The sequence below is a fragment of the Nomascus leucogenys genome, chromosome 18 (assembly GCF_006542625.1).
Source record: "Nomascus leucogenys isolate Asia chromosome 18, Asia_NLE_v1, whole genome shotgun sequence".
NCBI lineage: Eukaryota > Metazoa > Chordata > Mammalia > Primates > Hylobatidae > Nomascus > Nomascus leucogenys.
The window spans coordinates 55,652,955-55,670,465 of record NC_044398.1 but is presented as its reverse complement, the minus strand read 5'-3'; the positions used below and the strand labels follow the sequence as shown (position 1 = coordinate 55,670,465).

Sequence of the window (17,511 nt, the reverse complement as noted above, 5' to 3'; positions counted from 1 at the left end):
AGGAGTGATGTGAGATGGTCAGCACACCTTCTTGCCCATACAGTTTCCCTCACCATATACCTCCCTGTCAGTTCTAATACTGCGCTTCCAGGGCAGCAGTAAGGAGGTTTCATATACAAAAGAAAATATCTCTTTACCATATCATGATTGGAGTCTCAGTTGCATATCACTTGCATTGTTGTATAGTCATAGTATGTGTGCTAAGTAAATGCTTTTGGAGAAAGTCAATGGAAAGAATAAATGTTACTAGAATTATACACAAAAAATCACCCAAAATATCCTTCTCTTATAACCTGACAATAACGCTAAGTGATTCAGTTGTGCACATTGGAAAACAAATCCTAAAAGAGAAAAGTATCATTTATCATTATAGTTAAAGTTCTCTTTCCAAATCCAACTATGTATTTGGATTCACTGTTTATAGCGAATAGAAAGTTCACTATTTATAATTATGGTAAAATTCTTTGCAAAGGGCTTGGTTTTGTAATACAAATACTTCTTAAATGGTCAGTTTTGACTTTTGTTAGTTTATTTATCTTAGGGGCCTTTCCTAAGACAAGCTACCCATGTTTGTATCAGCTATATAAAGACACGGGGAGCTCTTTTCCCGGGAGAAATCTCTGGTAATTTTTACTGCTCCTCTGCAATTCATCTTCAACAGCTTTTTCCCCAAGTCAGTCTATGCAATTTCTCTAGTCACTACACAGTCTGTGCAATTTGAAAATTCACCTGCATCCATTAACTCTCCTTGCTATCTTGATAGGATAGTTTTGCCTAGCACTGACTAGTTAAAAAGCAAATATAAACAAACAACTAGCAGGTTTTTGTTACTGCTATTGCGTTTGGATGCTACACTAGGTAGAACAACATCCTCAAATATGTTTTAGGACGAGGTTACATGCTTTTATTATTTACTAGCCAGTGCTGATAGCAGTAATTGGGGTCACTGGACTACTCAATCCAGGGGGCTTCCAGAAAACCACATGGACATTTTGCATATGTCATTACAATCCTAGAAGTCAATCTGAAAAGTTTTTTGTTAAGTCGGGGTAGTTGTACAGTGCCAAGAATCTAAGTTTTGTTATCAGACAGCTCTAGATTTGAAATCTGCCTCCTGCTAGCTGTGTGACATTCTGCAAGTCACGTAATTCTAATAACAACAAAAACAATACTACTGCTAATAACAATGTAACAACGTTAGACTGTCAAACACACATTGAGTGGTTACCAAATGTTAGGCAGAGTTTGCTTAATATTGTTTATGCGTACTATCTTTTTTTTTTTTTTGAGATGGAGTCTTGCTCTTTCGCCCAGGCTGGACTGCAGTGGCACTGTCTCAGCTCACTGCAAGCTCCGCCTCCCAGGTTCACGCCATTCTCCTGCCTCAGCCTCTGAGTAGCTGGGACTACAGGCGCCCGCCACCACGCCCGGCTAATTTTTTCTATTTTTAGTAGAGACGGGGTTTCACCGTGTTAGCCAGGATGGTCTCGATCTCCTGACCTCGTGATCTGGCCGCCTCAGCCTCCCAAAGTGCTGGGATTACAAGCGTGAGCCACCGCGCCCAGCCTATGCTTACTATCTTATTTAACCCTCATACAAATCTTCTGAGACAAATACTATTATCATTTTATAAATGAGTAAAAAGAAGAACTTAAACTTCAAGTACACACAGTTAGCATATATGATCTGTGGCAGGAGCCCACTATTCCATCTCCAGATTTCCAACTTTTTTTTTTTTTTTTTGAGACAGAGTCTTGCTCTGTTGCCCAGGCTGGAGTGCAGTGGCACGATCTCGGCTCACTGCAAGCTCCGCCTCCTGGGTTCACACCATTCTGCTGCCTCAGCCTCCGGAGTAGCTGGGACTACAGGCGCCCGCCACCACGCCCAGCTGATTTTTTGTATTTTTTAGTAGAGACGGGGTTTCACCGTGTTAGCCAGGATGGTCTTGATCTCCTGACCTCGTGATCCACCAGCCTTGGCCTCCCAAAGTGCTGGGATTACAGGCGTGAGCCACCGTGCCCGGCCCAGATTTCAAGCTTTTAACCATAGTCAGCTGCCTCTCTGAACCTCAGTTTCCTAATCTGCACTGTAAGTGCAAAATAACTCTCTTGTAGGGTCGGGAGGAGGAGCAGGGATCGAGCAGTTACTGCTTCTAAAACTGGTCATTTATCATTGCTGCTGATAGTGTTGCTATTATATAACCTTAGTCAATTTCTAACAGGAAGGATGTACGCATACTTTCTTCTTTGCACTCATGTTTTTAGGAATAGAGCTAAGCCCTACTCACTTCGGAAAGGCTGGTAGTATCTCTAGTTTCAGCAGGGCCAATGAACGGGGTCAACTAGTGACTCAAGCACCCCATATGTGACCATCTGCAAGCCTGCCTAGAAATACAGACTTTCCAGTAACCTGATTTCTTTGGTAAGATAATCAGTTCTTTCCTTTGGAGCTATGGGGAATTAGGCATGAATCTGGGACCATGGTCCAAGGTACATTCTGTGTCTTTTTGCTTCTTTCCACAAAGAGAAGATCTTTCCTGCTAGTGGTTCTACCTGATGTTCTTCCTGGGATTTTTTCCAGTCAACTTAAGGGAGTTATCTGACCCTATAGCATCGTACGACTTTTTTTTTTTTTTTTAGACAGAGTCTCACTCTGTCACCAGGCTGGAGTGCAGTGGCACAGTCTCGGCTCGCTGCAACCTCCACCTCCTGGGTTCAAGCAATTCTTCTGCCTCAGCCACCCCAAGTAGCTGGGACTATAGGCGTGCACCAACATGCCCAGCTAATTTTTGTATCTTTAGTAGAGACGAGGGTTCACCATGTTGGCCAGGATGGTCTCAATATCTTGACCTCGTGATCCGCCCGCCTCGGCCTCCTAAATTACTGGGATTACAGGCGCGAGCCACCACATCTGGCCAGCATCATACGACTTCTTAAAGGCTACTGCTACCCAAGCATCTCAATGCAAAACACTTTGTCCAAAGCAGCAGTCTGTTTCAATGGCCCTGACTTTAGTAGCAGTCCCTTCCTAAACACTAACAACTAACTGAGAGCAGTGTTATAAAGCATCAGTGGCTACTTAATGGTAAGCTTAAAGGCTGGATGTGTAATTATTAAAGATACATGCTTACATTATAGACATACTTTTAGAACACACAAAGAGTATGGAACAGTCGCCATCCAAAGCCTTCCAGGCACCAGGTGATGCTTGTGCAGAAAGGCCAGGACTGATCCAACAGCTTCTGATCTGCAGAGGACAATCTGCCGGTTGTCACCCAATCGTCTGTGTCCCCGCAACATATGGGCAGGCAGGGGATGGTCAAGGCTACATCTGGAGCTCCTTCTGCTCACTGCCCTGCAGCCATGAAAGCTCCAAACCATGGCACATATGAAAAGTACTTAGTGTGTTACACAGTTATTTAAATACCTCCCAGGCTAAAATGTCCCAAGCAGCTTTTCTTAACATATGAACCCAGGTCTACCTGCATCAGAATCACCTGGGTGACTGATGAACATGCAAATTCTTGTGCATATTTGTCTATTTATCAGTTTATTATCTGTCTCCCTTGATAGCATGGAAGCCCTGGAGAGTAGAAGCTGCCTTGTTTACCTTGCTACCCCAGTTCCTACAAGACTGCTTGGCACATAGCAAGTGCTCAATAAATATTTGTGGGATGAATTAATTCCTGGGCCCTACGCTGACCTACTGAATCAAAATCCCTAAGAATGGGGCCATGTATTTTAAACCTGGACTTGGATGATTATTATGCTCACTAAATTTTAAGAACCTGCGTTCTAAGGTAATCTGGCCAATTCTAAGATAGAGAAAAAGATGGTAGGTTTCCTCCCCCAAGGCCTCCATATTCACTATCTGGTCAGACATTAAGTTAAACATATTAATAGCCTTGGGTTAAACTTTCCCTTCTAGCCATATTCCTCCAACAAATGTTTATCTACCACCTGCCATATGTCAGGCTCTGGGTCCTAAGTGGACGAAACAAATATAGGTTTGGAAGGCAGAGTGCCCAGGAAAAACTAGAGCCGCCCCCATTTCTTTCCAATCTGCCAGAGGTGAACACTTGGAGTTGATGGTTTGACAAGCCTACTCCCTCCTCCTGCCCAAAGTTCGCTGATACAGGAAAGAAACAGACTGTATGTTCATTACTGTTTTCCCGGCAGGTTTGGATGACACCTCTGGTTCATGAAAGTCAGATGTGATCTTAAAAGATTTATCTTATCTTAAAATAATCAAACCTTTCCAAACAGGTTTCCTATATGTTTGGCACCTTTGAGTTTGTTCTGGAAGCTTAGATTATATTTCTAGTTACTTCCTGGACTTTTACCAGTATTTGATCTTGGGCAGTCACTTCTCCTCTCAGGCTGTTGCCTTATTTGAAAAATGAGAAGGTTCGACTAGAATCAGGCGTGTCTTGGAGCCCCTTCCAGTTTGAATGCACCCTCATCTCTGACTCCTCAGTGCCATCTTACTGCCTTATACTTTAAAAAAGTTAAATATGATATGATTTGATGAGCAAATAATGATTGTCAAACTAGTCTACCCAAAATTCTCCCAGGCAAAGGTGTTTAGCTTGTGGTAAACTTGGGTAAAATTCAAGATTTGCAAAAAAAAAAAAATTTCTAAGGGTTCTCACTCTCAATTTTCTTGTTTACCTGCAAAAATACTATGGCAATTTTAATGTGCTTTAACTTTATTTAAAAGATAAAGATAATACCCACACTTTCTCAGAAATTTTAACTTTTTATTTCTATCAGGGCTGGAGCAAGGTGCTTTAGCACAGCCTGATCTGATCAGGTTGAAAATCACTGCTTTAAGGGATGCCCCCAGGCAAAGCTATGAAGTGTAGGAAGAATTATAAGGAGTGAGAAGCTATGTCCTTTCCTCAACCGCACCACCCTCCTCCCTCCCCTCAGTCTCACAGAAGTTCCCCAAAGGTAGGCTGCTCTAATCTAAGTCTATAGTCTCTGCATCAGATGTACCTGTAATGCCCTTTTTTCCATTCCAGCCTGACAAACTAATCACTGGTAACTTGTCCATTACCATTGCCCAGGTAATTGTCTTTCTTTGGGAAACAGCGTCACCTGAATCAGTGATTCCCAGTGCTTTGAGATTTCATGTCTGCTTTATATATTCCAATTATTTTGTCATACCTCCTTTATTGGCCTGAAAAAAAATGGGTCAAAAATGTAACTTCTCACTATATAATGCTCACATTATTTTTTTAATGAAGAAATGTGATAGAAGTAATTTGTAATAAATTGGGCCGGGCGCGGTGGCTCACGCTTGTAATCCCAGCACTTTGGGAGGCCGAGGCAGGTGGATCACGAGGTCAGGAGATCGAGACCACAGTGAAACCCCGTCTCTACTAAAAATACAAAAAAAATTAGCCAGGCGCGGTGGCGGGCGCCTGTAGTCCCAGCTACTCGGAGAGGCTGAGGCAGGAGAATGGCGTGAACCCGGGAGGCGGAGCTTGCAGTGAGCCGAGATCGCACCACTGCACTCCAGCCTGGGTGACAGAGCGAGACTCTGCCTCCAAAAACAAAAAAAGAAGTAATCTGTAATAAATTAACTTATTTCAATATGTAAAAGCCTAAGCAAGACAGCACTAGAAGCTGTAATGAAGTCCAATGCTTGCCGTGTGTCTAGACTCACAGGGAGAGCCGCAAAGGTACTATGGAGTCAGTGACAAATACCAAAAACCCCACTCACTGCTCACTATATGCCAGTAGTATCCCACAACCATTGATTGTGATAATCACCTCTACCATCAGTTAGTTTTCCAAAAAGTCTTTTACAAACTTAGATCAATAACCCTGATGCAAAGTTGGCCATGTTAGCAACCTCCAGAGAGCTATTTTGACTTAAAGAATGTTTCTCTGCGTCGGGCGCGGTGGCTCACGCCTGTAATCCCAGCACTTTGGGAGGCCGAGGCGGGCAGATCACGAGGTCAGGAGATCGAGACCATCCTGGCTAACACGGTGAAAGCCCGTCTCTACTAAAAAATACAAAAAATTAGCCGGGCGTGGTGGCGGGCGCCTGTAGTCCCAGCTACTCGGAGGCTGAGGCAGGAGAATGGCGTGAACCCATGAGGCGGAGCTTGCAGTGAGCCGAGATTGTGCCACTGCACTCCAGCCTGGGCGACAGAGCCAGTGTCTGTCTCAAAAAAAAAAAAAAAAGAATGTTTCTCTGTCTCCCGTACCATGATTACTATAATAGTAAGCAAAGCAGTATCTGTGTTTTTATTTTAGGAAAGAAGCATTTTTAGGGTTGAAAGGATGTTTGAAACTTGAGCCCAAGAATTTTTGGCCTTCTTTACGCTTTTAGCACTTGGAATGTCATTCGGTAGCTTTTTTCACGTAGTATCTTCATCCAGATGTTTCAGAATGGATTTTCTCTTCCTGCTGTTTCATTGGTGTGTGAAATTGCGGGTCGGTTTATTCAAAGGTTTGGAATAAAAAGGTTTTTCTGATCTCTCCTTTCATTGCCGAACGTTTTGCTCCAAATCAGGCTTGTTTTAACTGAATTAAGAGGATGACTTAATAAGAAGGTTCTGCGCACAGCAGAGGGTCATGGTAATCGTTCTACTGCGAACAACACAATACAGTCAGGAGTCTGCAAAACGTGACAGAAATGATAGTCATGCCTCATCCAGGCAAGTAAACGCATCCTTCCTGGAAGCAGTCAAGGAGTTGTTTTCACCGAGTATTGTTATCAACAGTTTGGGGTTGGACTTTACCCTCCTGCAGCCACTTACATTGTAAAGACGATGAAGCAAATTATTCAAAGCAAATCTGTATTTCTTTTTCCTTCCAGAGGGAAAATGATCCCATCTGATCTTGAAAGAAGGGTTCTTGAAGCCAAACAGAAAGTAAGTTTCTGCCGGGAGCTTTATCCAGCCCATATTTCTATTTCCATCCAGCGGAGAACAAAGTGTGTTTTGGTTTTATTTTAAAAGGAGGATCCAAGCCTCAATCTCCCACGTTTAATGAGAATATAGAATTCTGCATCCAGTCACTATTTATTTCTCTGGGTTATAGGCTCTGCTTTAGAAAAGTTTAAATTGCTGAATAAATATTGTATACAGAGATACAGTGAGAGTTTCCAACGCATTTGTCTTCCTAGGTACTGAGGGTTGGCATGAAACACCCACACATTTGAAAGAGTATTTTCAGAGGCGGGGAAATAGAATGCTAATGCAGTATGTGAGGGACCCTGGTGCGGTTCTTCAGAAAGGGCCAGTTTTTCCCGTGTAGGTGCATGCTCTTAGCATTGGCTCTCCAGACGTCTTATTTTGCAGGAAGCAATTTAGAACTCTTTTCAGAAGTAACAAGTTCTGAATGCCTGCCCAAGATTCCCAAAGCTCTAGAAAGTCATTTACAACCTGGGATGGCTCACAAATCAGAGAATTTGTTTCTAGAGTTCTCTGTTTACCATTTGGTAGATATAACCTACAGTTTCTGATTTAATAACATACACATGCATTTTATCATTAGGAACTCAGAAATAATTATTTACGTCCATACGCCCTTTTTCATTGGGTTTTGTTTTACTAAGTGGCAGGCAGCAGGAGAAGGTTTCCCTCGTTCTTGTGCAAGTACTAGAACTACTTCTAGTAACATCAACTACAAGATTAAACCTTTGCTGCCACCTAAGGACTGACACCGTAACATCACGTTCTATAGACAGGACAGAGTCCTTATGGAATGAGGGACTATGTTGATCCTGTTTGTGGCATTCTCCTGCCTTCTTCCAGCCTGTTACTTCAATCAGTTTTCATTTAGCCACGGCCAGAGAGACCGAGGACTAATTAGACAGATAAAAGTCATGGCGTATTATTTCAGCCACTCCGTGCTGAAACGTGAAATAAATTATCTGGGCATTTTCCAAATAGGGATAATGGGCTGGTCAGAGCTACTTCTCTTCATTCTCCTGCCTACTCATTCTAGGGAATTTATGAAGTTCAGAGGCCTCGTTGTGAATCAGGAACACTTGAAAGTGAGCAAAGGGGGTTAAAAGGGCCAGAAAGTCTACCGGGAATATATATATGTCTCGGGGATGTCCCTGACAGCCTCTGGGTTCACTACAGCCTCTTCTGAGAATTGGAATGTCTGTTCTTATAAGACACAGTCAGGTCCAACAGCATAGCCTAGAGAACTCAGATTCCAGAGAGTGAACATCAATTTGTCCCAGACTGCGGGGTATCAGTAACTCTGCTGCTGCTTCCCCAAATTCAGACGTGTCTGTTAGGGAGAGAATTTCCATTGCTTCGAATCAGCTTTTTAAAAGAACCCTTGACTCTGTTTTCCATGATTTGGGGCTTTCTCGTTCACATAGGGATTTGTTCCTTTCCTCGTGAGTGCCACAGCTGGAACCACCGTGTATGGAGCATTTGACCCCCTCTTAGCTGTCGCTGACATTTGCAAAAAGTATAAGATCTGGATGCATGTGGATGTAAGTATCCCTTAGGGACTGGCCACTAAAATGTCCTTGCACGTTTTTCACCTGGGACACACGAAGGAAATTTGTTTTCTCTTTTTTTAACTTGATCAGCTTATTTTCAGAGTGGTAATATTAAAGCTTTTAAAGATGGCTGAAGCAAATTAGCACACAACTCACACAGTACACACCATGCATCAGAAGCATCCCAAGGCTGATTATACCTTAATGTCCCCAGCGTGGTAATATTTGTATTTCTATGATCAGTACCCAAGCTGACCACTTTGTTCTCAATTCATCGAGCCATTGCATCCATGGAGGAATACAGTCTATGCACACAGTCCCGCTCTTCCTTGCTTACCAGAATGGTCAAAAGAGTAAAAAGGAGGCCAGGCGTGGTGGCTCACGCTTGTAATCCCAGCACTTTGGGAGGCCGAGGTGGGCAGATCACGAGGTCAGGAGATCGAAACCACGGTGAAACCCCATCTCTACTAAAAATACAAAAAAATTAGCCGGGCGCAGTGGTGGGCGCCTGTAGTCCCAGCTACTCGGAGAGGCTGAGGCAGGAGAATGGCGTGAACCCGGGAGGCGGAGCTTGCAGTGAGCCGAGATGGCGCCACTGCACTCCAGCCTGGGCGACAGAGCAAGACTCCGTCTCAAAAAAAAAAAAAAAGTAAAAAGGAGTTGCAGTTATGTAGGAAACCTAGAGAACAACAACAACAAAAAAACTGAAGCTCAAGTTAGATATTCCTGTATTTAGAGAGGAAAATAGGCTTGACAACTTCCTGGGAAATAAGGACCACCAAAGTTCCAATTTCGTAGTTTGGTCAGCTAAGAAGATAGATTATATTTGAAACATTTTGACTTCAGGCCTTGTCACACTAAAAAATAATGAAGGTGTTCCCCCCAGAACATTTTCCAGTGAAAAAAAATGTGTTAAGTTTTAGAAGGACTGAAGGGATTTAAGTTTAGATTAGTACTACTCAAAGTGTGGTTTGAAGATTAGCTACCACCTGCAGACTGTTAGTGATCCGTATGAGTTAAAGAATTTGTGCCAAACCATCATCAATCACAAACCATCGCTCATCACAAACTAAGCGCAATGCTCAGCTCAGCTGATAATTTTTTCATTGCGAGACTTTCTCAGTGAAGGAACGCATAAGTTGATGTTCATTCCAGTGCAAGATCCTTATGTTGTCATGGGCCAGCACTGGGTCTAAGCCAGGGCTATAACAATGATCCAGCCCTAGCTTAGATCATTTTGGCTTTATAATAATTATTCAGACCAAATTAATGCTCTTCTTTTTTTCTTTTTGAGACAGAGTCTTGCTCTGTCGCCCAGGCTGGAGTGCAGTGGCGTGATCTCAGCTCACTGCAAGCTCCGCCTCCAGGGTTCAAGCAATTCTCCTGCTTCAGCTTCCTGAGTAGCTGGGATTACAGGCGTGCGCACCCATGCCCAGCTAATTTTTGCATTTTTAGTAGAGACAGGGTTTCTCCATATTGGCCAGGCTGCTCTCGAACTCCTGACCTCAGGTGATCCACCTGCCTTGGCCTCCCAAAGTGCTGGGATTACAAGCATGAGCCACCGCGCCTGGCCTCATTAATGCTCTTTTCTTTAGGAGCAGAAAATTTCCACAGGCTTAGCTGGGTGCATTTCCATTATTCCAGAGTATTCCTGCAGAGCAATCACCAATGTTCTTTATCCTCCCCGATTCACAGTGTGAGTCGTTCATTAGGCTACCAGAGCCCCTTTCATTTTACACTGAGAAAAGACTGAACCATCCAGTGTCATTAGTGACCTGGGCCTCAGGACTGGAAACCCTGGTAGACCTTGCTGGCTGATTCAGGAAGAGGATTACCTGGCAACTTCAAAAATGAGAATGTCTGTGTGTCCTGAGCCAGCAGAAGCTATGGGTCATTCTCTGGGCCTCCTAATTAAATTAGAACTAGGGAATCTTTTAACCAGTTTTATTAGCTTTTCTTTGAAACATACCAAGTTTACCACTTACTCTTACTAGCTTTAACATTCATACATTCTATAAAGTAGAAAGAACCTTAAAATAGAACACGTTTGCAAAATCAGATTATTTTTCAAAGTGCAAAAGAACTGGGCCAGGCGCAGTGTCTCACACCTATAATCCCAGCACTTTGGGAGGCCGAGGCAGGTGGATCACCTGAAGTCAGAAGCTTGAGACCAGCCTGGCCAGCATGGTGAAACCTCATCTCTACTAAAAATACAAAAATTAGCCAGGCGTGGTGGTGGGTGCCTGTAATCCCAGCTACTTGGGAGGCTGAGGCAGGAGAATCGCTTGAACCCAGGAGGCAGGGGTTGCAGTGAGCCAAGATCGCACCATTGCACTCCAGCCTGGGCAAAAAGAGCGAAACTCTGTCTCAAAAACAAAACAAAACAAAAAAAGGACTGAACTTACAACAAAAGGTGGGGGGAAGCGATTATATCATAAAATAATTTTATAATCTGTTTAAAATTATCCTAGAATTATTTGTACACACAGAGGAAAGAAAGTTAATATTTCCAAATGAATCTCCATCTTGGCATTCTGTTTTTAAAGGAGATTACTACACCAATTCAAATCTTCAACCTTGATCAAGTACAAATTGTTAAGACGTGTTCTAACTGCTCAGCTAATTAACTGGTATGAATCTTTCCTGCTTGTGAATTTTGGACACAGAAATTATCCAAAATCACACATCAGTGAAATAGAGTTATGAAGCCACTTCTTATTTCTGGAATCATTTAGACTTGTCAAAAGAGTTTTCCCTGCAACTTGGAAGCTGTTTAATGGCCCTCCTGCCCATCTTCTCTGCCTTACACTGTGGGGACCACAGGGTTTCTTATTCTGAGAACGTGACTTCATGAGGACTAACAGTGCTGGTGATGGGTTTGGGAGAGGGTCTTTCTCCCTCTCCTGCAGACCAGGAGCTATGCCTCCATGGTGGCTCCTTACACCCATATAAATGTGGGATGGAATCTGAGACCTTAGAATGACCCTTCAATGTAAACTGAAGGTTAGTGCCAGAAGAAGGTGGTCAACTTCCTAAGTGGCCTGGGGTCAAGATCATTTTCACCCTAGGAGACTCTCGTTAGAGACACCAGACTATAGAAATCTAGGCAATGACAAACTGCTACCATTTTCCTTGTATGATCTTTTTTCAGGCAGCTTGGGGTGGGGGATTACTGATGTCCCGAAAACACAAGTGGAAACTGAGTGGCGTGGAGAGGTATGTTGCATTTTTCTTATTAACAACATAAAGTGTTAAAAGCTAACTGTGAAACACAAATTACAGTCAATTTCCAGGAACTCTTGGAATACTGAGTGAGCTCACTCTATTCAGTGCTTGCGTTCGTTGCCTTATGTGGTATTACACTCATGAATACAGGTAAACAACAGAAAAATCAAATATGTAAATATTATGTGTAAACAACAGAAAAATCAGAATACACATCAAGCGACCCAGGTAGAATGTCTTTCAGACATAGAGATTCCTATCTAGGGTCTGTTCCTGGGATCTGTGAACCAACCACAAAAATTGTTTAAAACCTAGGCAGCCCACGTTTTTCTAGGGAGAAGATTTATAGCTTTCGTGTTTCAAAAATGGATAATATCCACTGCTTAAAAAAAAAACTAATTTTGCAAAGCAAATAAGCACTTTATAACTTATCAATGTTGAAAGTTTGGGTTTGGGGTCTAAGATGGCGAGTTCACTTAAAGTGAAACATACTAGCAATAGCCTCATCTCATGGTTTCATTCCCGTAATAACCTTTTCTCTGACACAGCTCCGACTGATGCTGCAAAGCACCTTTTATTTAGAGCCTACGCAGAAGACTGTTGAGAAAAGCTGAAAAACACAAAGGCAGTGATATCTGATTAGCATAAAGCACATTCAGGTCCAAAGAAAAGAGAAAAACAGAATGCAAAATATAGGCTCTGGTTCTGAACCACATGCAAGGGGAGCCCAGTTCTCTTATCACAACATGGCAGGTCAGACACAGTGGTGAGCTCTGGCACTCCAAGTGACCAAGAAAGCCTGAATTCATCAGAGGCTGCCAAATGCCCACCATCCCCTGCCAAGTCACCAGATGCTGCCCAGCGAAAGCCCCACACTGGCTCTGCCACTAGACATCTTGGCACAGTTTCTGTTCCAGGACAAGGAGAGACACTGATGGAGCACAGAGGCACTTGTGAGCCCTGGGCATGTGGGAGGCCCAGGCCAGAGTGGCTGTGCAGAGGGTGCGATGTGACACCCAGGCCCAAAATGCACAGAGAACCTGTGAGTGTGGAAAGAGAGGGGTATGGTTACTGGGCTGGAGTTAAGAGCATCCCGCCGAATTAATGGAAAGAAGGCAAAAAAGAGTTGGGATACACCAGCTAAGGCCCATGTCGGAAGGGTCACTGTCCCTGAGTCTGATGGCTGGGGTCAGGGCCTGGCCTGGGCACAGCGGGGTTAAGGCACTTGGAGCCACCCAAGCTCTGATTGCAGGGCCCCATTTAGACGCCGGTGGATGAGGGCAGGTGTGTCTCCCTCCCAGTCAGCCAGTGCCAGGCCTCTGCTCTTGAACCCTTGGGGCTTCTCCCAGGCCTAATCCCTTTCCATCATGAAGATCTGCAAAAAAGCAGAAGCTTAAGGAAGAGGCAATGAAGTAAACAGGGAGAGACAATAAAAGAGAGAGAGGGAACAACTTGGAAGGTGCCTGCTCGCACGATCAGAATAAGAATTAAATTCATGTGCTTTCAAGAGAGGTGGCCTATATACAGTACTTTCTCTTCTGTGAGTTTCTGACTGGCACAAAAAGTCTGTTACTTTACCTTTGATGCCGCCTGCGTCTGCAAGTGCTGAAAGTCCTGGCACATCCTCCACTTAAAAACTCACTAAATTACCTACCCTGAGCCTTAGAAAAATAAACACCCACACGATTCTGTACCAAAGACTATTATTTGAGAGCAAAGCTTAGAACGTTCATCAGGGAACACAGAGTTCCCTCTTATTGCCACAATTCTTGAAACTGTACTGTAACTAAACTTTTCAAATGGAATAATCATATATGAAGTCCTAAAAATGAGGGAGCTGCTGGTATTCCACTCTGAGCAGAAACCCCTTTAGCCACCCATTTACCCGAGAATACCCATCTCTCACTGACTTATTAGCAAAAGGCATACTTTCTAAGTGAATACAGTTGGAAGACCAGTGGAAACCACATAATGTGTATGGCCACAAGTTAGGAAAGAAAAGCATCTCACTTACGGAATGACATTTTTCCAAGCTCCGCGAACCAAAGTTTTCAGAACTCATTCTAAAAGTAGAGGAAATCCATAGTCAATTCTTGTCCCCAAATCCAGAGGCTCCTTAGTAGTCACAGGGGATCCTGAATGCCATTCTCACACAAAATGGCACAAGGGGGCCAGGCACGGTGGCTCCTGCTTGTAATCCCAGGACTTTGGGAGGCAGAGGTGGAAGGATCATTGAGGCCAGGAGTTCAAGACCCACCTGGATAACAGAGTGAGACTCCATCTCTACAAAAAGAATTTTTTTTTTAAATTAGCCAGGCATGGTGGCATACATGGCTGTGGTCCTAGCTATTCAGGAGACTCAGTGAGGCAGGACGATCACTGGAGCCCAGGAATTCAAGGCTACAGTGAGCTATGATGGCACCACTGCACTTCGGCCTGGCAACAGAGTGAGACCCCATCTCTAAAAAAATAAAATATAAATAAATAAATAAAATGGCACAACCACCTGGATCCCTGTCTGGCACCCCCTTTGAGAACCAACCAAATTCTCAGAAAACAGCTCTCTTCCTTGCTAGCACTGTCAAAATGTCTAGAGATGGTGCCACTGAGAGGGCACGCCACAAGCCCTGAGACTCCAGAGCATGACTGTGCATTGTATTTTTATTTATTTTTATTTTTATTTATTTATTTTTGAGATGGAGTCTCACTTTGTCACCCAGGCTGGAGTGTGGCAGCGCAATCTTGCCTCACTGCAACCTCTGCCTCCTGGGTTCAAGCAATTCTCCTGCCTCAACCTCCTGAGTAGATGGGGTTACAGGTACACACCACCATGCCTGGCCAATTTGTTTGTTTGTTTGTATTTTTAGTAGAGATGGGGTTTCACCATGTTGGCCAGGCTGGTCTTGAACTCCTGACCTCAAGTGATCTGCTTGCCTTGGCCTCCCAAAATGCTAGTATTACAGGCGTGAGCCACCGCGCTGGCCTCTGTGCATCATACTGACTCGTCTTTAGTCTCTCCTGCCCACAGGCTGCTGCTTACCGTAATCATCCTCTGATGTATTCCACTCTCAAGGCTTTAAGTCCCAGCTGAAGGTGCTGGTACAGTTTCTGCTGCATCACCAGTTGCTCTCACTCCCGCCCTGAGAGCCAGGCGTTCAGGATTTAGTTAGATCATTGCTGAACCTCTGTCACAGGCAAGCCACAGCACAAAGCACTGCATGGGCACAAAGACGAGTATGATATAAAGCCTATCTTCAAGGAGTTTAGAATCTAGTGGGGAAGATTGTCAATGAACAGTGGATTAAAATTCAAGGCAAGGAAGTAAAGGCTGGAGAGACAGACATGGGAGCTGATTGGAGAGCACAGAGAAAGGAATGTTTCCTTCTCTGATTACAGGGAGCTTTCGCCAAGCAGGGCAACATTGGAGCTGAGCCTCATAGCATACAGGGTACTTCATTGGGCAGAAATGGAAAAGGGCATTCAGGCTGAAGAGACACACGAGTGTGAAAGTGCACAATGTCTTGGAGAAAGTTCAAACAAGTTTGGTTGGAGGTTGCCATGGTTTAACAGCAGTGGCCAGGTCATGGGTGGAAAGTGCAGAAGTCTTGGCCAGCCCAGGGCCCGCCCACAGAGCCAGGTCAGAATCTGCGGGGGTTCTTTCCACGAAACGTAGATCCCTGAGCTGGGAGTCACTGCTGTGTGGCTGCCATTATGCGTGGAGAGCATTAGATTCCTCGGGGGGACAAAACCCATGGGAAGCCTTTGCTGCAGGAGCCGTAGTGGGCTTTGAGCAGAGGTGAAATGTGATCTCACCTGTGTTCTGGCATTAACTTTGCATTAGAGAGGAGATGGGAGCCAGGGACAGACTAGAAGCTATTAAGCTCTTAGGAACGTCCAGGTGCAGAACAGGAGAGAAGCTGAGTGTGACCTAAGCTGTAGTAGCAGAGAAGGAAGTAAGTCGATGGACCTAGGAGACGGGGAGAGAGAACTGTAAGGGGCGGTGTCAAGACAGGGAAGAAAAGAGTGAAACCAAGGACAACGGTGAGGTTTGGAGGCTGGAGGCCTGGAAGGAAAATGGTGCCAGGAACACAGAATATAGAGGAGAAAGAATCAATCTAGAAGGTTGAGCACTGGCAAGTGGGGCCTATGGATTTGAGGCACAAATAAGAGCACAGGGAGATGTCTTACAACAGCCCTGCGGGATTCAGTTCTCTCCAACTTACACAAACTGCAGAAGCCATATGACCGAATCCCACAGCAAAACATTTTGAAATGAACCTGAGGCTGTTTTTTTTTAATAAATCGCCAACATTTCTGAAATCAAGTCCATGTCATCGAATCAATCTGCAGGGCTTTTTGCCATCTTTATGCCTCTGAGACAGAGGCGGGACAGAGAATTCAGTGACGGGTAGTTGTGGGCCTTGGCAGCGTCTCTTCTAAAGAGACAAATAGGCCCCCGCGTAGAGAGAAACACCACAGTCAGACATGGAAGACAGCTGTTGTCCTCTCCCATCAGGCATTCTTAATGACAAAGCTGAGTTTATCAGAGTTAGACATCTAGCCATAGAACATGATGGAATGTGTAGAATGGCCATGTGTACGTACATGCATGGTGTCACCAAGCTCACAAATGACAGAGATGAAATCCATAGCAAAAGCCAACTCTATTTAATGCTCACTGCATGTTAAGCACAGTTCTAAGCACCTCACCTAAATATTTATTATTATTCTCCTTTTCTAGATGAGGAAATCTAGGCACAGAGAGGTTAAGTAACTTGCTCAAAGTCACACAGCTAGGAAGTGATGAAACCTGAACACAAACCCATACTATCTGGCTCCTGAGGGCTTCCCCCTTAACTATTATGTCTGCTTTACAGCCCAGGGTCCTGACTCCAGGGTCATTCTACAGAGCAAGGAGGTATGTTTTTGGAGGGAACTTTTCAATACCTCAATGCTGTTATTACTCATTAAGTCCTTTAGTCTTCTCTCCAGGGGTAGTTATCTGACCATGAACTGCCTTTGCTTCTAGTTCCTCAATTCCAGTCATAAATGTATCTGACAACCAGTGTCAGAGCCAGAGAAAGACCAGAAGCTGAGCTAGACTATTTGTTGGCCCAGATAAGATACCCAGGCCAGTGAGCGCTCTCTGACTGTCTGGCTGATAACTGCCCTTCATCAAATGAATGAATGGGGTCTTTCCCAGCTTCTCATTTTTTCCCAAGGCTATCACACCCGAGAGGTGGGAACTGGGTGAGCCCACGTCCATTGTACGGCCAGACGGGGCAGCAATCCATGGCTCTCTGGAGGCAGCTGCCACAGGTTATTCTACTGTAATACTTTCCTTCCTCCTTTATGCCACTCATGAAACTCCACTGCCAGGACCCCTGAGTCTCTCCGGAGACAGGCGCAGAGGCTCACCTTACCCAGTAAATGCGTGAAGTGAGCCACGACATTCACAGTGGGAGCAGTTGCTTTTCCCAGAATCAAAAGAGGAGCACAGTGGAAGTGAGGGAGAGAAGTCGCAGAAGTTAAACAAAGCCACAGAGATCATACTGAAAGAATCTGGGGCCTTAAAAAATTAGCAAGATTTAACAAAGTGAAGCAAAGGGAGATGGTGTTCCAGGAAGAGGAAATAGCATGATGAGACCCAGGAGTGTGAGAATAGAATTCTCTGAGAACAAAAGGTAATCTGGCGTGATGAAATGGATAAAGAAAAGCGAAGAGACGCAAGACCTAAGGCGTCGCTGGGGCTCGCCCCAGGGGCTGCAGGAGCCATACCCTGTATTTGGAATTTGGGCTGGAGGCAAA

The 17,511-nt window shown here is 44.3% G+C and overlaps 1 protein-coding gene across 1 annotated transcript in view; it reads left to right on the top strand.

The window, feature by feature from the left end:
- Positions 1-17,511, top strand: part of GAD2 (glutamate decarboxylase 2) — a 93,295-nt gene that overhangs the window by 50,717 nt on the left and 25,067 nt on the right. The window contains exons 9-11 of the mRNA XM_003269375.3: positions 6,832-6,886; positions 8,353-8,469; positions 11,630-11,694. Coding sequence (XP_003269423.1) covers positions 6,832-6,886; positions 8,353-8,469; positions 11,630-11,694 — 237 coding nt within the window. The remainder of the gene's footprint in view (positions 1-6,831; positions 6,887-8,352; positions 8,470-11,629; positions 11,695-17,511) is intronic.